The sequence below is a fragment of the Haplochromis burtoni genome, unplaced genomic scaffold, assembly GCF_018398535.1.
Source record: "Haplochromis burtoni strain Fernald_Lab_line unplaced genomic scaffold, NCSU_Asbu1 Contig_79, whole genome shotgun sequence".
Classification (NCBI taxonomy): Eukaryota; Metazoa; Chordata; class Actinopteri; order Cichliformes; family Cichlidae; genus Haplochromis; species Haplochromis burtoni.
In genome coordinates, this window is record NW_024582440.1 from 365,419 (window position 1) to 387,815 (window position 22,397).

A 22,397-nucleotide genomic window follows, 5' to 3' on the forward strand; every position below is an offset into this window, starting at 1 on the left:
GGGCAAGGACAGAGAGACTCAAGAGGAGCTTCTATCCCCAAGCCATCCGTGCCCTAAACCACACACACCCGCCCGCTCACATCATCTCACATCATCTATAATTGACTGAGACAGGACTCTCTTCCAGACACTAAACCAAGGAACAATGTACATTTCAAATTCCTTTAATTTTAAATATGTTTATATTGTCTATCCTGTAAAATAGTCAGATGTCTATTCATATTAATGTACAGAATTCACCTGCTTGCTGCTACTACTGCACATTCACCCAATGTATATACTATATATATAATGTTCTTCCTCTACAGCCCCCCCCCCCCTATTTTTGCACATGTCGAGGAGCGTGTCAGGCTACATTTCACTGTGTGTTATACTTGTATAACTATGCATGTGACAAATAAAGAACCTTGGACCTTGAACCTTGAAGAGCATCTATGCAAGCACAACACAAACCTTAAAGCAGATAGTCTTTCCATCAGATGGCCACACTGGAATTAGTACTTGGTAATCAAAATTGGATAAGATGAGACTAGAAAAACATTCGCTGGTCAGACTTTGGTGTAAAAAACTTGAAAGCATGGATCTATCCTGCCTTATATCAATATATGTGTGTGGTGATGGTGTTGTAATGGTGTGGGGGTTATTTACTTGGCACACTTTGGGCTCTTAGCACCAACTGAGCATCATTTAAACACCACGGCCAATGTACTATTGCTGACATTGTCCGTCCCTTTACGACCACAGTGCACTCATCTTCTGATGAGTCCATCAGGGGGATTACAGGTCATGTCACAGAGACAAGATCATCTCAAACTGATTGCTTGAACATGACAATGAGTTCACTGTACTCAACTGGCCTCCACAGTCTCCAGATCTCATTCCAATAGAGCACCTTTGGGATGTGCTGGAACAGGAGATTCACATCATGTGTGATGTTATCATATCAGCGTAGATGGGAATTGCTTAGGAATATTTCCAGCACCTTGTTGAATCCATGCCAAGAAGAATTAAGGCATCTCTGAAGGTAAAAAGGGCTCAACTTGGCACTAGCAAGGTGGAAATAACAAAGTGGGTGGTGAGTACATGTATAATGGTTTTGCTTGCAAACTCATGACATCAATACAACATGCAACTCCTCCTGAAACAAATAAATGGAAATCAGCTTCAAGGAAACTAGTTTGAAAGATATAAATGACATTTAGGTGGCTGGTCGTAATCTCAAACTGTAGATTATATAAACAAACCAGCAACAGAATGACTAAGCTCCGAAAAAAAGGGCACTGGAAAAAAATGTGTAGGTGGGAAGACAAAGATGTTGTGACTGGCACTGGGCTTATGTTGAACGGCACTGAGATAAACCTATAATTGGAGGTGCTATCGCATAGATGAAAAATGTGATTGCACAACACAGGAGGTAGTGGTAGCATTTTTTGTAAATTATACAGCTACATGTTTTGCATGTCTCCAGGAGGTAAAGCACTCTGCAGGGAAACTAAATGCAGAGGGGTGTGTCACAAGCTTTTTATACTGTTTATACTCGTGTGTTTACTTGTGTTTTTGCATTTGAGGCCACAGACGGTTAACCAGCAGGAGAGCCATGCCACAGATCTGCCATTACATAAGTGTTCCCTGTGACGTGAATGCTGTGGTGCTGTAAAACCTCTAAAAAGTATTTATTTGTTTTCACACACATTCTCACTCTCTTTCGTACATATACGGTCAGAACAAGTTTCCACGGGAAAAAAAATACTTTATTAATACACTTATATCATGTATATCAACAATTATAGACAAAATATTTACATCAAACATCTTTCATGTAGGTCCCAAAATATAAAATCTCAAGTACCTCTTTCTATAGAAAACTAGTCTTCTGGTTAAAACGTTTACATTCACTTCCTTGCTCCTTTGTCTCCAAGATTCATACATAGTACAGAGAATTAACATCTGAGATTTATCAGCTTTTCACAAGTAAAAGGCAACAGCAAGCACAAACACCGGGTTTGACTTGAGCAGAAACAGATGTCGAGTATGCAGACCAGGTCCAGCACAGTGCTACAGTATGTACACAGTTTCTGAGTACACGACGTACATTGTCCACACTCTGCCCTCCTCGTATACCTCTCGGGGCAGACAGAGTGCGAGAAGGTATCAAAAATAGAAATGTACAATAAATCTATGAACAATAATTACAGAAAAATCCATCTTAGGCGTCTGTTTAAATCATAAACGACACTTCTCTCATTCAGCGTGGCCATGCGGCGGCCTTTTCCTTCATCTACCATGTGGTGTACCCTCGCTGTCTGTACACATTTGAGGGAATCCTTGTATTTTATGGTGCCGGTCATGGCTGAAAGGGCTTTTTTTTTTCCATCTCAGTAATCATAATGGTGAGCAAAGGACATAGGCGACAAACTTTGGGTGGCAAATTATCGCTAACATTTGGTGCAACACGTTCTAAATTACAAAATCGCGAGTGAGATGCGTCAATGTTCATCTGTGTTTACACTTTAACAGCAGCAGCTAAAACATTTCTTTCTTTACATTCAACCATATGTGTGTTTATGTGTGCACAGGGCAGATCCAGTTTATATGATACATATATACCACTGAACACCGCTGAGCATTTGACATTCAACCAGAGCTTTGCATTGCTCTCAGTGTGGAAGGATGCTGCTCTCACCTCTTTCTCTCTCTCTCCTTGATCATTTCTACAAGTCCTCTTATTTGATGCTTTACCCTCCAGGCTGAGGAAAAGAGGAGATGAGTGATTATGAATTATGGAACAGCTCAGTCGTGTTTTGAGAACAGGGCAATATATCAGGGCAGTCTTTTCGCCTTTATCTCTCAGTCTTTGGTTTCCAGGTTGAGGGGTGGTACTTGCTTGAGTGCCTGAAGGAGAGCAGGAGAGTCCATGGGGGTCTGAGATATGGCTGGGGCTGGAGAACCTCCCCGGGGAGACAGCACAAGCTGAGGTGGGCCGGGCCTTTCACTGGGTATGGTAGGTGATGAGCTGCTCATGCCAGGGTAGAGCATTGGCATGGCCCCAGGGTACCAGCACTTCTCAAGCATTGGTAGGTAAGCTGCAGCAGAGGGTGGAATGAGGTAGAAAGGCATGCAGAGGGGATGTGGAGGAGGGGGTGGATGGTTAGGGGATGCACTCATGAAACTTCCATATCCGCTAGAGGATGAAGAAGTTGATGATTCTCCGCCTGAGAGCAGCTCATCCTCAGACGACTCCACACGGGCTCGTTTGTGGCGTGGCTCGTCATCCTCCTGCTTGATGCTGGAGTTCTGCCTGTCAGCCAGCAGTCGCTTCTGCTGGCTCCCGTGAACGTAATAATCTGGATGTCCCTGCGGCGCCCCAGATTCGTTTTTCTCCAGCTCTCCTCCGTAGCCACTGTCTGTGTCTGTATCACTGCCGCTCTGCTCGCTGCTTGGTGAAGCGTACACCCGCTGGATGACGGGCACACAGTTCCTCCCGTAGCCCTCGCTGGGCTTAGGGGCTAAGCTGGGAGACATTTCTTTATGAGGTTGGTAGGCAGGGATTTCCTCGGGTTGAGGGCTAAGAGGGGTGCGGGGTCGGGCTGGACTGTGCAGCACCTCTACAGCTAACTTGTGAATGTGGCTGATGACGTGGGATGGGGTGAAGTCTCCGTCAGTCTTGTGATTAGCGAGATACTGGAGAATTTCCTTGGCACACATGTGGAAGCCAGAGCAGAACATCTCCTCTGACTTCTCCTGGCTGATGGGAGGCTGCTCTATAAACACATAAGGAAACAACACACTCAGAAATCTAATATAGACTGTGACCTTTTGTAAACAGCTGTAAGTGAAGTTACTTTCAGTGGTGCAATTCTGCATTCATCTGCGTTATTTGCATTCTGTCTAGAAAACCCATCCAGTTCCTCCTCATGTGTTTGTGCGTGTGCAAAAATGATCTGCAGCTCACCGATTTGCATGCCGTTCTGAAGAGCGAGGATCTTCTGCTGCTGCTGCTCAAGAAGAGAGGTGAGGGCTTTCACGTGCTTGAGCGTAAGCTCTAAAACCACAGCCTTCTCCAGATGGCCCAGAGTCTAATGGAGAGACACGCACACAGTCAGCATATCCTCTTATATAACAAGCAGAAACCAAGCTCTACTACACATGTACACATCACCACATGTGATTACTCTGAAATAATTTACACCAATTTATTGAAATTTCATTTGCATTAAGGAAATCAACACTGAATGTAACTTTTTAAAATATACACTCGAAACAACAAAAATCTAACAGCAGCACATTCTCTTTAACGTGAGCCGTCATCGGCATGAGCTGCTGACGCACTCAACAAAGATGTGATAGCACTAAACAGCCACTAGATGGTGCGTGCCGCTCAATACAGCCAATCCCATTAACCCTCCCACCTACACTATGAACTTACAGTTAGTTTCAGGTGCTCGGGTAATAGATCTTTTAACTGGGCGATGCATTCGTTTATCCGGTCACGTCTTTTCTTCTCAATAAGTCTGTGAGGCAGCTTGTAGGTTTCCTAAGAGAATAAACAGAAATGTTGCGTAAATTTAAGTGAAACGAGAGCACATAGTTCTCCATGACCAGAGGCAGATACACCGATAGGGAGGAATCCAGGAGTTATGTCATAGTAGAAACTAGGTCAACCATTTATGGGACTATAGACCAACTCCTAATCTAATTCCTGGATGTTTGAGCTCTATGGTTATTACTTAACTTTACCAATTGGCAATAAACAACCACAAACACGAACACACACACACACACACGTAGAACGGACCTTGCTCTCTTCTCCTCGCTTCATTCCCCGCCTGGGTTTATAGACATACATTGGGAAATCCATCCTAAAGAAACACAAAAAGAGCGCACGAGTAAGGAATCAGGTCATTTTGATGGTAAAGTGCACAAAATTATACATTAGGTGCATTTTAGTTGGAGGTTAAAAAGGGGGCGACGCAGTCTGGGAAAGCTACATCTCCAAAGTATAACTTACCCCTGCACGTCTGACAGTTCAGCCTGATGTTTGGACAGAGGGGGTGGTTGCGCGCTTGGAATTCGCTCCATTCTTTGTATTCCAATTTTGCTGTCAAAACCGAGGTACTCTTCCAAAAGCACTCAGAAATAAATACGCATTTATTTACGCGCTCTATCAGCACTTGCAAAGCAATTTGTAAATAAAAAAGGAAATGATAAAATGCAACGAAAAATGCGCAGAATGCGTCAAAAAAGGTTAAAACTGTTTAATAATCTGTCATTTTTTTAAAAACAAAACGCTGTAAAGTTAGTTCCTGCGATCTCCACGCCGTGGTCCCGCAGCGGTGAGGAAGTCAAGCCTTGGTGGCGCGCTGGGAAAGTGGGGGAGGACAGAACGACGAGTTAAATAAACCCTCTGACTCTCCGCTCAGACTGATCTACCTCTGTCACATGAGGCTCACGTGTTAAACGGCGCTGTATCCTCGGCGAAAGGACGGCCCACTCCCTACAGATGAGGCGCCTCAGTGGGCGGACGGCGAATGACGTCAGAGCGCAGGGCGGGGCATGACCGATCCCGTGTACCACCATGCTGAAGTGTATGGAAACAAGGCTGTGCGCCGGGGAACGTGCTGGCAGTGAACTATCGCAGGAGTTCAACAAACCCGAACCTCGCGAGGCGAGTAGGTGTGGTACCTACTACGGTTTTTTCTTGTTTGTTTGTTGTTTTTTTTTAAAGGAACACAATAAAATTAAAAGAGTAAATCGAGCAGTTAAAGGCACACAATCTCACGTACGACTGCAAAATAGCAAAAAATATCGGAATATTTCTTCAAGGGCAATAAAAACAATTTAAGGGGCTTTTCAAACGTCACGAGCTCTGCACTAAAGGACAAAAGTTCACTTTATTAATCATTAATCTCATGGAGACAAACAACTTATTGAATCTGTAGAAGAGGAAAGATGAAATTGTCTCGTCTATTGGTCTGTTTGCAGAACGGCTCGGTCACGGTGGGAGAACCACGTGCGCCTGTGCGTGGACGGCTGTGTGGAGTCCGTGTTTACTGTCATGAGGCGGTGCCGTCTGTCACGTTGATCTCCTCATGGCCCCGGGATCCTGCTGAGCGCGCGCGGGGCACATCCAGCTCATCCAGGCACACGGCGGCTGCACCTGTCCGCTGCAGGCTGCAGGCACACTTTTAAAACGTGCTTCTTCATTGATTGCATTTCTCGCAGAAAAATGAAATGGTGTACAAGGACTGGTGTGACGACGTTTACATTGCAGGATTTTGCTCATATTTTTGCATTTACTAAAAATATCCCTTAGAACTCTCATGTAATGTTGAAATAAGCAGTAAGGTACTTTTTTTTCTCTCACGCAAGAATAGCTCATAAAATGAGGTTTGATGATGATCCTAACAAACTTAATACACAAGGGTATTTCCACATTTAATAGGAATAATAGGGGTCAGCTGCAGCTTAATGAACGGAAATATGAGAACACACCAACATTCAGTAGGTGTCACATGTCAGACGAAAACAGGAACGACAGCAGTGGCATTTGGGGGTCACTCAGCAACATACAAGACATGAAAATCATAAATTGTTCATCTCGTAGTTAAAGACACCTTAAATTCAAGGCACATTATGAAACCACCGTGAAAGAGGTTTAGGGTTTTCCCAGTTTTCACACCTTTTTAACACAGCAGCAGCACATTTAGTAAAATCTATGGCGAATCAGATGAAGTCGTGCACGTTTTTGTGGGGTTTTTTACATTATGAAGCTTCTTGCATTTTCATCAGTTGTTTTACTCCTTCTGACAAAAAAACAAAACAAAACTAAAAATGATTACTGTGTTTAAGAGCTCATTTTGTCTCCCTGCTTTGCTGCTAAAAGCAATCTTTTTGATCTGTCTTATCTAGCAAAAGAAAAAGAAAGTTGCAGATATCAAACATGCATTCATAACATCAGAAGGCAATAGCTCTGAAAGTTTCACTTAAATGACACTCATTTTAAAAGAATCCGGAGTAAACAGACGTTTCATTGTTTCAGATAATCAGGATCCTTCACAGTAACTGGTAACAGTCTGTATTTCCACTAAAACCCTCCAGAATCTCTCGTCCTGTGATTTTATCAACTGTTCCTAGAAACTGTTCCTAGAGTTTGGTGAATAAAGTGGAGCCCAGTAATTGGAAAACAACCATAATCCCGGTCACATCCCAATCTTTTATAAATAACCATAACGATGGAAAGCACCCTGAAGGCAGTCTGGGGACACGTAACACAAGTACATCCTGTTTGTTTGTTTTTTTATGTAATGAAGCCTTTTCTTTTTCTTACAAAATGTTTGAGCTTTGGTAACAAAAATATTGTTTTTTATGTGATACTGTGAAACCACTGAGAGAATGTCAAAGGCTATTTCAACAGCCTTTTAGGCGACAATATATAGACGACAAATAGAGACGAACACTCTCTTAATCTGAAGCATATATTTAGAAACCTTACTTATCACTGTGCAAAGGTCTTGACTCTCACCCCTCATTTCGTCTTATTTTAATCCAATAGCCTGTCTTTCTTGTAATTTATTAAAAGTGGTCATGAGCAATAGTTTTCCAGGCTTTCTGGAAATTTGTAATTTTTTTGATTTGGACATTGGCTGCTTTTCCACTCCTTTTCAGTCCACTCCTTATACCTGACCATTTTAAGAGACATTTGTAAGACACTTAAGACTGACCTATTGATCATTCATGCGTAAAGGCACTAACGCCAGACATGAACCAGTGTTGCATCTTCACACAACAAGCAGCATAGAAAGAAACCGATTTTAAATTGTATTTTTATGCACAGAGTTATGAGCAGTGCATCCAAAAAAACAAACAAACCACCGAACAGTTAATTTGTTGCAATTTCTTCAAGTTTAAAGTTGAATTGATAAAAAAAATGCCACAGATAACAGTTTGTAAAGCACCAACAGGATGATCCCCAAGAGCTATTACACAGACATTTGAAGAAACAGGACAAGTGAAGGGCAAAAGAAGAAGTGCTAGGCCTAAAACAACAACAACAAAAAAGCACCATCAGAGTTTCAGCCAACATCCAAAGAAGAGCTTTGAATGTCCTTCAAGAAGCCTGGAGAACTATTCCTGAAGATTACTTCAATAAATTCCACTAAGGCTTGCCTAAGAGAGTTGAAAATAAAGGTGTTCATACCAGATATTGACTTGCAAACTTGTTAGGATTGTACAAACTATGTTTTTGCCTCAGAAACTGCATTTCTGTGTGCGTTTGCTGCTATAAATAGCTGTAACCATTCTCATTTTCCTAACAAAATATAAAGAAATTAAGGGTGGCGCAATGCTTTTGGGCAGTACTGTTCAGTTTCAATGTTCAATGCAAATACAGGAAGCTACGCAAATGTTAAACTCTACAAATATTCTGCCTGCGGAAGGATGAAATACAAAAAGATCAAATGAAGCTTACAAATGTGCAACCCATGTATGCGCAGACATTTCCCCATGCCGTATGATAATCGAAGAAGTGCACTTCCTCATTTTTAGAGGATTTCGGATAAGAGATAATCTGCCGGCAATTCCCGATTATGACTTCTGCATGCTGCATTTTTTTCATGCTCACTGCAGTATCAAAGTGCATGGCTGTGACTTAGGGAATTACCAGATCTTCACTTCCTTTTGTGTCACATTTGTAGATGCAGACATTGGTTTCAGCAACCATATTTGACACATTTATTTAAATAGACTCCAAGAATGCAATGTACAGTTCAGACAGAATCCATCAGTAAGTATAAAAGTTGAGTTTGGTTTAACAGCACTCCAAATTCAATCTAGTAGTTTTTTCTTTCTTCACATTAACATGAACACAGTCTTTGTATTCTTTACAAAGTGACCAAACAAATAGCAACGACTGCTTCTGTGCTACAGAAAATATCAGTGCTTCAATCTAAACAGGTTAAACGAAGGTTAAGTAAGTCAGTGCAGACATCAAGGATAATGAAGATAATGTTGTTCCCAAAAATCTTTTATGTTTGGATCTGTGGTTTTAATGAGATCCCACATAAATCACATTGTTAAATACACCATGGACCCAGCGTCAGGGTGAAACAATCGCTTCAGCTCTCTAGGAAGTCCATAATGTTCATTATACAAAAAATATTTCTCCAAAGTTGTAACGGGTCAGAATTATTTTTTATCTTCAAAAAAAGTTACAATGTATTCCCAACGATTGTTTTTCTTATATAAACTGCCCTGGAACAAGGAGGCCCTTAGTTTGAGATTACAAAGAATTCTGAAAGTAGTATCAAATGCTTTCTCTCGACTTAAAAAACAAAGAAACAAACGATTACAGATTTAATAACATCTTTATATGCTTTGGAAAAGCTTGGTGACCTCTTCAGTGTTGTTTACAGCTTTGTCTTATATTTTAAATACATGATAAATCACTTTAAATAAAAAAAAAAGCAAACAAAATTCTCAAAACTAGTTAGTTCTTAATTAGTCATTGCATATTAAATAGCATTTTTATTGCCATCTGATGAAAGCAAAATATTAAATATCGTGTTGTAGGGGTCAAACAAAACTTCAAATCCACATGTGACCTGAGTTTGCTGGTGCAACACAGAGGATGAAATCCTCATTACAAGGACACTTGAGAGGAATATTCCCTCAGGAACAATGGCTAAACTTTGGCATGCTGTCTGACAGGTCCGATGCAGAAGGCATTCAGGGTAGTAAAGCTGAAGACAGAAACTTACAGGACTGGCTTCTCAGGTCCTGAGGCACGTCGTGCACACTCCACCCACACTGACACATCTATACTACATACCAAGATAACTTTTACTCACGTCTAAGGGAGTGTTTTGGAAAATACAGCCATACATTGACCTAAATAGATACTGGAGATGGACATGTTTTGGCATTCTCCTGGCTAACATGTTGTACACTGTTACGGGTGCTCAGGCACTGGTGAAAATGGCCCCAAGGCCCCTCAGGCAGGCTGCTGGGGATTGATGTTCATGTGAGGAGGGTGACCAAGAAGTCCAATTCGTTGTTTCTGCTTCCTCTGTTCTGTCATCTGCATAGGGGGGAAAAAACAAGACAGTTTAAAGGCATCATCTCAGTATAGAATCCCTGATGTTAATTCTCATGTCTTTATAGACTTTGGAGTTTTTGACAGTTAGCTGTGAAAATTTTTTCATTAGGGAACTTCGTGACTCCTATCAAAGCATTCTAAAGGTTGGCTGAGCAAATCTACAACAGAATGACTGAAAAAGAAAAGAATCAAGGTGTTGCAGTGGCCAAATGCCCACAAAACTCAAACTCTGTTTTAAAAAAGAGTGGGCCAAAATACTTAGAGAACAATGTGAGACACTGACACAGTCTTAAAGAAAACTATTATTTCAGGATATTGTTGTTATAGGTGGTTCTACATGCTATTGAATCACAGGGTTTATTTGGATTTTCACAGGACTGCTTAGAGTCCTGTGAAAGCTTTCTGTTTTCACATGACTGTAAGCACGCAAGCATATGAGAAATAACATTTTCCCCCTGATTTCTCAATAGTGTGCAAACAAAGGCAAGTCAGAAATGAAGATGTAAACAATACAAAGTGTAAAAACTGGAGTTTAATATTGGTTGCAGAAAGCTTTGAATCAAAAAAAAAAAAAAAAACGCAAACAGAAAACACAAACGAGGGAGTTAGTTGACTGTCACATGATATACCTGTTCTTTGAGCTCAGTCAGCTGCGCAGACAGGTTTGTCACCAGCTTCATGGTTGACTCCAGCTTCTCTTGCAGGTTCCTGATTTCATTCTGCTCCCCCTCCGAATCACTGCTCACCAGTGACATGGCACGCATCCGAGGGAACCAGTCCAGGTTGTGCTCCTGGCATTGACAGAGAACATCAGCCGAGCGTTGAACTACTTTTATTAACAGTTAATGAAAAGGCAAATTCAAAATATTGTTACCAATGGAAAAATTGGGAAAACTTTCTACTACTGCGATGAAAATCACAGTGTGCACGTGACTGATTCCTTTTTAAGCTTTAAGAGTTTTGGCTAATCTGCCTTTCTGGTGCACATACTTCCCATTGGTCTGTTTGTGTTTTAAATGGACATGACAGGTATGTCTGTCAGTTTAGATTAAAAAAGCGGAACACAATCTACTAGGGTGTGTGGTGTGTGTGTGTGACAAGCTGGTACGTGTTTATGTGTGACTCAGTAGGATAAACTGATGAGCACTGCTTACCATAAAAATGTGACACAAAGGGAAATGCTGCCCAAAGCGCTCTTGAATTCAGGACTGAGTATTGCAAGGAGCACTCTGATTTCTAGTAAATGGCTTGGGAATGATGTCAAAGATACTTACGTCATCAAGCTGTGAGGTTAAGCAATTTTTATGCAGAAAGTTCTGCAGATTACACAGTCTTTACAGACATTCCCTCTGATTTTACACACTGTTAGTTCTAAAACAGTGCGGTCTCACAGTGAAGTCAATCAGTTTTTAACATATAGGCTTGCAAAACAACCAGATCAGTTAGCTCTTTGTTTTAAGGGTGTGTGCATGCTTTGCGTTTACCTTGATCATCTCAGCCACGTAGCTTTCCGGGCCGGTGTATTCAGTGGAATCTTTAACTTTTACCAGGACGATAAAGAACAGATAGTGCCACATGTTGTGCTCCTCTTTAATGTGCTCCTCAAAGGTCACCGTCTTGTTGTCAAACTTGTCACGCTCCAGACCTGCCATGAGGAAAATAGCACGAATAGAGGTCACAGTGTGTTTTGGAAAAATAAAGCATCAATGTTTCTTGCTGTTTTGTAAGTAATGCAATGCACATTATTTTAACAAGTTAAATTCATAAATATTTGCTAAAATGATGTGAATGTTGAATGTCAGTGAATGTTAAATCTAATCAAACTTTGGTGTTACTCCTTGCATTGCGTCCTGAAGAACAACAATTGTTTTCTGTATTCACTCTTTCGCAGTGTCTTCTGTAACCCCACACTGGCTCAGTGTGTTGAGGTCAGGACTCTATGGGTGCCAAACCATCTGCTGCAAGACTCTTTGTTCTTCTATTGGCTTAAAATGGCTCTTGAGGACATGGGCCGTCTGTCTGTCAGACATGAAATTTCCCACTCGTGGGATTAATAAAGGTATCTTATTATTATTATTGTCATGTAACTGTCATTTGACACTGATCAGACAGCACTAAGTGATCTAAAATGTCTAAAAAATTTGCTCAGAACCAAGACAAACAACATGCAAAGTATACAATTAAAATTGATTAAAAACTGTCAAAAGATAAGATAACATTGGTAACAAATTGCTTCCAGGAATTGTTGTTTCCAGGAATAAAGCAACATTCATACAGAAATTAAGAAGTCCTAAAGAAAAAATAAGAAGTCCTGTGAAAAAACAAGTAGACCCTTACTACTTCCACAGGAATTAAGAGGGTAAGTAGCAGCTATGTGCTGCTAATCACGTAAATAAAGTTACCATCAGCAAGTGTGAGCATCTCTATGAAAGTATTAGTTTTCTCAGTTTGTTAGCCTGGAGCATTTAGCTGTGTGGAAGCCCCAGCAAATTCACCCCAAGGTCAGGCTGTGCAATTCTCAGAGAAATTCTGACTCTACAGGCATCGGTTAGCATGTTACATGTTAAAGTTCATGAGAGCAAGGTTAGAGAAAGACAGAAGAGGTATGGCTTGTTTGGAAGCACTGACAGGAAAAAGCTTTTTCTCTCTAAAAGGAACATTTTTGCTAAATTGCGTCTGAACAAACCACAGGACCCTTGAAACTCCTTTGGACAGACGAGGCCATAGTGGAGATATTTGCCCCTAATGCACAGCGGCACAGGACCTGGACACTTAAAGACAATGATTTGACCACAAACTCAGTTGTATACTAAAGTATTCTAGAGTCAAATGTGAGACCATCTATCTGAAAACTAAAACTCATATATATATGAACTTAAAAGTTTTTTAAACGTTACCCAGTGTGACACTGACAGCCAGCAGGTTGCACCCATCCTGTTAGCTAATGTGGGCAGGGACAGGCTCCAGCTCCCCCTGTGACCCTGGTTGTATAAGCGGGTTGGAAAATGGATGAATTGTTCTTAAAGTTAATTTTCTCAAGATGGTATTTTTGGATTTATAACTGAAACCACTTCTGTAAAGTAGACAGTCGAGTTTCACATTTATTGATTAACTTGTCACCTGGACTGAAAAAAATCTTACTTTCCCGAATATGGCAATTCAAATTTCAGTCTATATTTTTTGCTAGCCTGTCATTACAAAAGTGATGCATGGTTTACTTTACCCATTAAGAATAATTATCCACATAATGAAACCAATTAGTCCTCACTAAAAGCCCATAAACCCTAATCTTTCTACTCAATAAAGGGGGCTGCACAATAGTGTTACTGATGTACAAATGCAGAACAAAAAAGGCCCAAGGATAAAAACCTTCTACAGTTTGATAAAAAAAAAAAGAAGCAAGCAGAGGCTCACTCAAGGACACCGGCAGCATGAAAACCAAACCAATAAGATGGTGGAGGTCATTTTATCGTGCCAGTGAGTCTGATTTGTTGCACAACAATAAATTAAGCTACAGGTAAAAATCCCTGTGCAGGAAGTTCATGACGTAAATCGATCATTGGCAACAGCCCCCAAAGACCTGAAGACTAATACGAGACTGAGCGAAAGATCAATGGCTTATAAAACCAAGCTAGAGGATGTTGAGCCACTTAACATCCTCCTGCGGAGCCCCTAATCTCTGCATCTCCTGTTCTCTCGTGGTCCTTCTGGAAACCATAGAGACAGCAGCTCCCCCTGTGGCCTGGCCTTATTTAACATGAATGAGTCAGAGCTGATGGCTGGCTGGGTGACATAATACTGTTCTCATTCCATATGCTTACCACTTGTCCTGACTGCCTGACCCAACATACGCATGCACACACATGCTCACATACAGCATGTACTTCTGGGCTTACACTCAGTAATGAGCAGAGACATGCACACGCTGCACGGCATGTTCTTATTTAGCTACTTACTTACATATAATGTACATATAAGGACATGCGGCTGATGGCACACGGAGGGACAAAGTTCGGGCAATCGGCGAAGCCTCATGAGACATATGGTAAGGAAATTTAGTGTGTGCGAGTTAGTGAGCGAGCGAGTGGGAGAAAATGTCTGTGCGTGTGAGACAGACATGAATTATGGAGGCGAGCAGAGCAGTGGCAGGAAGCCCTCATGACTCAGCCTTCTTTGGAACGGCAGCAGAGTGAGAAGGGGGAGGGAGGGCGGGAGAGACGAGGGGGAAAGCAACAAACTAATAGACTAACTAATATGGGCGTACCACAAACCACAAATACACCAAAATCAAATCAAATCTAATATTCCAAGAGGAGAATTTGGGAATAAAGTAATATTAGATAGACTGTGGAGGAGTTCTAATAACAAGCAGTCTTTAAAACCACACAGAGCCCTTCCAGCAACAGAGCACAGCCTTACCGGGCTGGCACACTGCCCTTATGTTAAGACAAGTCATCCCATCACTGGAAAGTTAAGAGGTTTATTTCCCATGACTAACATCACAGGACTTATTCCAACACAAGTTCTTGAGACAGAAAGCTGTGCCCAACACCCGGTAGGTTACACACAACATTAAAGTATGTATGCATTTGAGCTGGAATTATACATTATCAGCTTTTATCTCTATTGTTATTTATTTTATTTTGGAGCAGTCGCCTGGCCTATAATGTCTCACTAGTGGAATTTGCAAAGGGCACCAAACATGTCAGGAGGGAGAGTCTTTTACTATTTTCCTACAGAGTTATGCAGCTTCCTCATATTTTTATTCCTGGACTCTGCCAAAGTAACTTTGCATAATTCAAAGGTTATACTGGGTCTCGCTCTTTATAGCCTCTCATTTACGGGTCTGGTTGAAACACATATACATACATATAGGATATATGTGTAATAACGTATATGGAAAAAAACAACACATCCCCTTTAACACATTAGATTGAGCGGTCTTACCGCAGATAAAGCACGAGGTCTTCAGGATTTCCTCTTTCTTCTGTTTTTCACTCCTCAAGTCAGCAAAGGTGTCAATGATTACACCAAAAATAAGGTTCAGGACAATGATGATGACCATGAAGAAGAACAGCAGGTCGTATATCACTCTCGCCGCAAACAGTGGCTCCTGGGTAAGATACAAAAAACAGGGTTGTATGAACATTAGGGTCATGATCCCACATTAAAATAATTATAAACTTTAATTTGAGTGAGGTTAATATAGGGAGGGGAAACAATGAGGACCCCCTGTCCCATTTAATGGCATGACCTAAAAGGCAGGCCTTTATGTAAGCAGGTGTTCTGGATGATGTTATGAGTATAAAACGAGGTTAACCTTGGTCCTCACGGTTGTTCATGGAAACATAAAGCCGTGGGTATAACCTGCCAGATGGTACAGTAACAGAGAGGACAGGAAAGCCGGTCAACGCGGTGCAGCCCGTCTCGGATACACCGGTTAGATTCACCGACTCGTTTTGCTTATTTACTCATTGCTCTAGAAAGTCATGGGATGAGCCTGTCTCTGGATTCTTTCGACCACCCTGCAGTTGCCACCCACACAATGCATACTACCCCCACTTGTTTGTGACAAACCAAATAAAGTTGGAGCCACCATGCCACCCGTGTCCTACGACTGCTGTAATTTGCTTTAACAACTAGTAAGGGTCTCAGAGTCGAGTTGCGAATGCGTGATTGAGACATTCACATCCTCTTTTGACATCATAAGTGGTTAAGCCTTCATTCAGTGGAATTCTATTTTGAGGCGTAATTCTCACACAAGGCGGAGGCAGCGCAGCTGTAAGGAAACATTGCGAAACCTCCATACTTTTGAAACAAAAACAAGTTTAGTGGCTCATAGCGAGCTCACATGATCCATGGCGCAGCTGCGGGTGCTACACCTTCTCAGCCAAAAACACAGGCATATACACATGCACACACATGCAACATAGCGCCTGAGGCCTAATCGCAGTTGCAAGTACCTCTTTGGAAGGCTTGCGAAGAACATCCCCCACTCCCCCTCCACTCCTCAACCCGTGACTCAGCACAGTAACAATGCACATAAGTAAAGAGTCGCACGTCCGTTCCATGTTGTCCTCCTCAATGTCATCCCCTAAATCTGAGGAAACAGAAAAGACAGCATGTTTAATAATTACAATAATTAAATGAGAGACTATTAAACAAATCATTGTTGCATATTCGCATCACTGCAGCACTAGAGAAAGCCTATAACAAGTCTTTATGCTATAATGCTTGACTGGACTGATCCAACCAGGAAATCAGCACATATAGAACCCGCAATCATCTGTTTATCTAGCATCAAAACAACAAGGTGTGACTCGAAGTGATTGTAACAGATAATAACATGATGAAACACTGACCTCTGAAAATAACAGCAGCCTGACATAGTTTTAAAATAACTCTCTGCCTGCTCAAATATAATAAAATCATAAACTGCAAATGCATATTTATTTTCGAGTCGTTACACAAAAAAAAAATATCCTGACCCAAATTTGTTAGGTTTTAATCGCCCCCTTTTTTTTTGCTGTTATATATATTTGTATATATGTATGTGTATATATGTATATATATCTCAACCACATGCACTGAGTGGCTGTGAGGCGCAGACGCAATGCAGTTAGCTGATCGATGGCTGCTCCCACAGTCTTATAATACATTTAGCAATCTTTGATTTTGAAAAATGCACCCTATACCCTATGAATATTTATTATCTACCAGTATAGGTGTTGAGTTTGTTCCACATTTATTCAGCTATCATATAGAGTTAATGGACTTCATATCAAATCGTGTGACATCATACTCAAGATGCATTGACTGCATTAGAAACTTTTCGATGCTGTATAACTGAGATGCTGTGACATAGTGGTTGCAATGTTCATATTCAGCATTTATGAATTGCTTTATGATAAATAATACATGTAGAATAATTCTCTATAGTAGGAAGTGGAATTATCCATGTAGTCATTCGTTAAATATAAGACGTCGACTGCCATTCTATTATAAAATATCCTTGACTTTGATGCAGCCATGCTGGTATGTTTTGGTTCATGCTGTGAAGCCTCTAAGTCAAAGCAAAAGTGTTTGTTTGGCTGGAATGTAAGATAGATGCTGAATTTAAGGACCTCTTCCAAAGTCAAATCAAAAACAGAGTAGAACACGTGATCTCTTTGCTGTTTTGGGCCAAAGTATTTTTATTGCTATGTCGGTGATGATGGCAGAGGGAAGGAAACTCAGATGGTGAACCCCAGGAGAGTTTATAGTTTCTCTGTGGAGCAAATGTAAACATGGAGAACGGTCCAGTTTATGAGTCACATCACTGAAAATATTTTCAACCATCATTCTGGTTCCAGCTCCAGACATAAACAGTTTTTCAAACGGGTAGCATTGATGGCAACAAAGCTGGCGGGAAGTTCCCCGGAAATTTTATTCCTTTTTTGTGACTGTCATTAATCGGTGTCACATGAAGGTTGATAAGGTCGCATGTGAGTTGCTTAGGTCAAATGGCAGGCACATGAAAGACAATCGAGTCACATGGATTGAAGTGCGGATAAAAAAGGGAAACAGTGCAACAGTTTTCCTTTCCGCTTATTGTTGTTTCACAATTATATCCAACAACAGATCAAACCTAGACTAGACATGACTTCCAGTAATTTGCCATCTTCCTCAAGATATTCTCCTATCTCAGGGTAGTCAAGGGAAGAGGAATGTAAAATATATCTCAACCTTAAGTTAAACACACATGCATACAACTAATGTCTTTAAACCATCTCAGAGGAGGGTGTCAGTCCTTCTTCCAACATCTAAACACTATTTATAGATTAATGGAAGACTCTGATGTTGCCTGATAGGGTTACCTTCCTGGAGGGCATCTGTAGTGCAGTTTTCATCAGTACCTCCATGACACACTGCTGCAGACAGGAACTCGCCTGCCAAACTACCTCCACTTTCTAGAAAAGAAGGGAGGCAATGTTTTCTAGTCCTTTTTTAATGTGGAGCTAACAATCTATAATTAGTCTACTTGGAAAACTGATAAATAATTGCAGTCTCTCCTCACTCATAGTTGTGTTGGGGATATGGTCCACCTCCAGGATGAAGTCATCCTTGAAAAATATGTAACCCACGATGGAGAACAAGTAGACCAAAATGAGGGCGAGCACAGCGGTCAGCACGATGGAGCGTCCATTACGAGTCACACTCTTGATCACATTCAGCAAGGTCTCCTCTCTGTATACCAGGTCAAACAGCTACGGAAACAAAGCACACATTACAGAAGAACAAACGACTAAATCAGAATACACCATGAGGTTTCTTGGCTTCCTTGCATGATTTGGCATTTTCTGTCTGCCGCAAAATATTAGATGTTCGTGTAAGATTGTGCTATTTTTTGAGCTGCTTGGACCCACGTGAAAGGAGAACATCGAGAAACACTTGGATACTCAGACCGATGCGCTAAAAAGCAGACCTGAGGCACTGGGGAATAGCAGTCAACAGTTCAACGACAACATTGTTAAAAGACCAAAAAAGGAAATTTCTAGGAGGATATGGCCCTGAAGGCATCACGACTGCAGTTTAATGAGAAAAACAAAAATAGGTGGGGTTTGTGGGTTGCTATAGTGATTAACTCCCTTTTAGTCATAGTTAAGTTTCAATCAGACTGTATTAATCTCTTCTCAGGACGGATGTGTATTTAAAAAGCGAATTCATTTGTGTGATTGTCTTACCAAAAGACTGTAGAAAAAAACATGGCCAAACACCCCCAAACAGCAGATGATGAGGTAGATGAGGTGGTAGAGGAACTCAAAGTCCATCACCATGGCTTTGTAGCCTCGTGTGAAGGTTCCTCGATTGCCAACAAAACTTATCAGGAAGATTATCTTATTACAAACCTGAAAGATAAAGACAAGCTGCCTTTAATAGCAACAATAGTGAGTAATGGATCAGCATTTTAATATTCAATTTAAGAAACAAAACAAAACAACAACAGCCTTCACTGAAGACAAGCTCTGAAAGCCCTGACAACAGTATGACTCTGGTGCCTTTTAAGCTAAACAAAGTCACAAAGTGTTTACCCCGGTGTGTGACCTGTAACTTAATTTTTTTGAACATCATCCAAACAAGAAACTCTGTTTCTTGAATCGGGTTAAAGGATTAACAGAAACCCGGTTAATGCAGCCCGAGTGGATACCTGCTTGAGAAAGTTGGCGACTCGAGCAGACACATCTGTTTAACCAAATTTCTCCACGGGGTTTTTATTAAAAGAGCACATTTGGCTGATAAAGAGTTCAGATAGGCGTAGTATCAATGCAACGATAGTGGAGAGTGATGAAAAGAAAGGTCATACACTCCGCAGCCTTTTGACCCAGATAATGAAAATCTATAGCCTGACTAAGAACGAAACTAACACTAAATACCAATTAATTAAGTTTCACAGTAAAAATATGATATTTATTTGAATATTTCCACCTTTCCATTTCCAATCTTTAAAAAAAAAAAAAAGGTTAAAATATGTCAAATACATAGCCAGAAGACATTTGACCTGCTGTGCATAAACTAGATTTCAGTGTACCGGAGCTACTGCAGTCCGTGGTAACTTGTTCTCTGATTTCTTGCCCTAACCTGGTTTCTCCCAATAACCTGCTTTTGTGTGTACATGTAAACACAGCCTGCACAGGGAGAGATGACCGCGCACTTGAGTCTTTATTTTGCATTGTGTGTGTGTGTAAAAGTATATAAGAGCACATCTAGAAAATCTCTGGCGGGTGAAGGGGCGGTGTAACCCTCTTTGAGATCCAGTGACGCACTTAACACCACAAAGTACAGCCAAACACAGCCAGCCTACAAGGCTGGGGGCAACACTACAGGCAGACGCGGCACTGGCATGCCAAGTGGGCTCAAGTGTGAGTGAGAGATGAAAGGAGAAGTGGAACTGGTGTGGCAAAGGTTTCTGAGTATGTGAAAGTAGTGGTGTGGGTGAAATAGTAAACCCAAATTTAAAAAAAAAAAACGTCTGTCGTGTAGGTAGTTTAGACTTAAAATGCCCTGTCAGTCTAAATTTGAAAAGCATCAAGTTTCTAACGCTTATCCAGGCTCACTGTGGGGCTGGAGCCCATCCCAGCTGGCACAGGGCAAGAGGTGGGGTACACTCTGGACAGTTTGCCCACTTGTCACATCATTTATTATTATTATTATTATTATTATGGATCAGTTAGCTTATGAAACTATTTCTGAGAGCCCAGTTTGACATCTACTTCAAACTGCTTGGAGGTTCAAATGACCAATCCAAAAGCCCTAAAATATTTAGTTTATTGAGTTATTCTTTATATTACTTTATATTTTTTAGATTAGAGAATTGCTGAAAATAAGAAAATGTTTATCTTGTTAGCTTGAAAGATTGAACCAAGGATTCAGTTATAACCTGCCTATTATAGCGATTTCTAATTCTTTTGCATTAGTTAATACTCACTTTTACAAAACTTTCTTTCATTGTATTCAGCTGGATACACAAATGCACAAATGGATGTTTGGCACTTGTGGTGGTGATTTGGGTTAAATGACCCTCCCTGTGAGCTCACTTACATTGAAAGCACCCAGAAGGAAGAGCGTGGGCTCCAGGCCCACAGAGAAGATGAGACGAAGGATTGTGACAGTGACCAAGGCACCGATGCCCAGTGGTTGTGGCATGATGATAACAATGATCAGCGCTGCCAAGACTCCCATCCACAAAAGGGCAGATAAATGGGGATCCAGGATACCTGCAGGTAATAAATAACACATGAAGACAATTAAATGTGCAAAGCACAAACAAGCTATAGGTAAATGCACAAACCAGCCAACTCGTTATACAGTAACTGTGACACATGTGAAATATGAAAGGACATGTTGAGAGGATACATGTACAGTCTGGAACTTTTCAGTATCATCCAACTTTTTTTTTTTTTTTTTTAAATGAGATCCGCTATCTTCTTCCTACTTTGGAGACTTTGAACTGAAAGAGAGCCAATTACATAACACTTAAAGTGTATGACACAGTTTCTTGTGTTAGCGTGCGCACCTGATGTTCCTCCTGATCCTGTGGTAAATCCAGGATTAGTGTCCTAGTCAGGGGTTTCATGTGACAGTGTGTCACTCAAGCTAAACCCATGTTTCAGGAGCCTAAAAACAAGGCCATATCTAACCTGCTGCCTCTTTAAGCAATGTCTTTTCTAAAACGTGTGTATTATTGTAAGAACTCCGTGAACTCTATTCACAGATCGACCTCAGGGAGCGGATACATGAGGAAAATAAATGGGGTAGAATTTAATAGATTGAAAAAGATGAAAAAGTGCAGCAGTGGGTGACAAAATAGAGGGGGGAATATTACAATGAAGGCACCGCTCTTTACCTTCCCTCTCACTCTTTGTTTCCTCCCACCTTGCCTTCCCCTATTCCCTTCTCTCCTTCCCTGTCTCTCCTTTTTTCCTCTCCCTCCCCAGTCCCTGTTGAGATCACATGACAGGTGCCACTTGCATAACACTGTTCTCTAAAAATACCTCAGCTGAAAGATTCATGAGGGATGAGTGGGGAGGAACGCACAGCTCGAGTGATGTTGCAGACTGAAAGAGGGGCGTTTACGTGCACTCACAAGCTTTGCATGCGCTGCACACCTAAGGTTAATGTGCAGGCAAATGATTGTGTGCAAACAGCTAGAAAGTCTGCAGTCGAAAAGCTGGAAAAGCGTGCGCTGTTTGATTGTGATTATGTATCATGGGTGTGTGACGCTAGCCACAGCTATTCACCAAAAGCCAGTCACTCATGCATGCAGGCACAACACACTGACCTAGATTTCCTGCTCTTATAACCCTCATTCTAAAGCCTCAAGCAAAGGAGGGCGTTGAGCCAGGAGAGAGCAATGTATGCAAAGGCATAGGCCGAAAGCCATAAAAGTGACTGTTTAACCCTCTCCAAGCAGGCGTTGCAGATTTACAACAGTTAAAAACTAACAACCTGATTACCGCACATACATATTTTTTTACTCAGAAGTACCACTGCAGGACTTGAGAGGGTTAAGCCAAAGGTATGCTGGAGTCTCGCACACAGGTCAAGTGGTTCAGTAAGACCTTGTTGGTGACGTTATGAGAAACCGCACCAGATTTTAGTTTTCATTTCAAAATGCAGTATTTTTTGTCATTACACATAATTCACAAACCCATCAGAAAAGCTGTTAAGGCAAAATAAAGTGCTGATTGCTAAAGCAAGGCAAGGCAGATATATATATATATCTATATATATAGATATATATATCTATATATATAGATATATATAT

General features: G+C 41.1%; 2 protein-coding genes and 1 long non-coding RNA gene across 4 annotated transcripts in view; 1 reads left to right on the top strand and 2 right to left on the bottom strand.

Moving 5' to 3' along the window:
* Positions 1-1,729: 1,729 nt before the first annotated feature.
* Positions 1,730-5,451, bottom strand: LOC102291834 (class E basic helix-loop-helix protein 40). The gene is made up of 5 exons (XM_005924879.2): positions 5,009-5,451; positions 4,796-4,859; positions 4,427-4,534; positions 3,953-4,076; positions 1,730-3,761 (listed from the first exon to the last, which is right to left on the bottom strand). Exons 1-5 carry the CDS (start codon positions 5,077-5,079, stop codon positions 2,848-2,850), a joined length of 1,281 nt encoding a protein of 426 aa, XP_005924941.1. The 5' UTR covers positions 5,080-5,451; the 3' UTR covers positions 1,730-2,847.
* Positions 5,452-5,584: 133 nt separating this feature from the next.
* On the top strand, positions 5,585-6,833 carry LOC121814745. The gene is made up of 2 exons (XR_006054542.1): positions 5,585-5,673; positions 5,983-6,833. It is a non-coding gene; the product is annotated as an uncharacterized LOC121814745 (long non-coding RNA).
* Positions 6,834-9,343: 2,510 nt separating this feature from the next.
* Positions 9,344-22,397, bottom strand: part of LOC102290190 (inositol 1,4,5-trisphosphate receptor type 1) — a 73,695-nt gene continuing 60,641 nt past the window's right edge. For both annotated transcript variants that reach the window (XM_005924876.3, XM_005924872.3), the window contains 9 exons: positions 20,672-20,847; positions 18,817-18,981; positions 18,150-18,339; positions 17,950-18,042; positions 16,057-16,193; positions 15,041-15,206; positions 11,578-11,738; positions 10,723-10,884; positions 9,344-10,075 (listed from right to left, as the gene is read on the bottom strand). In XM_005924876.3, the coding sequence (XP_005924938.1) occupies positions 9,989-10,075; positions 10,723-10,884; positions 11,578-11,738; positions 15,041-15,206; positions 16,057-16,193; positions 17,950-18,042; positions 18,150-18,339; positions 18,817-18,981; positions 20,672-20,847 (1,337 nt within the window). In that variant the 3' untranslated portion in view covers positions 9,344-9,988. The remainder of the gene's footprint in view (positions 10,076-10,722; positions 10,885-11,577; positions 11,739-15,040; positions 15,207-16,056; positions 16,194-17,949; positions 18,043-18,149; positions 18,340-18,816; positions 18,982-20,671; positions 20,848-22,397) is intronic.

Excerpts from the sequence above, each read along its gene's own strand:
- LOC102291834 (XM_005924879.2), bottom strand. The coding sequence starts at position 5,079 with ATGGAGCGAATTCCAAGCGCGCAACCACCCCCTCTGTCCAAACATCAG. Across the intron at positions 4,535-4,795 it reads AGCGAGGAGAAGAGAGCAAG|GAAACCTACAAGCTGCCTCA; the intron begins GTCCGTTCTACG and ends TTATTCTCTTAG. Across the intron at positions 4,077-4,426 it reads CCGAGCACCTGAAACTAACT|ACTCTGGGCCATCTGGAGAA; the intron begins GTAAGTTCATAG and ends TCTCTCCATTAG.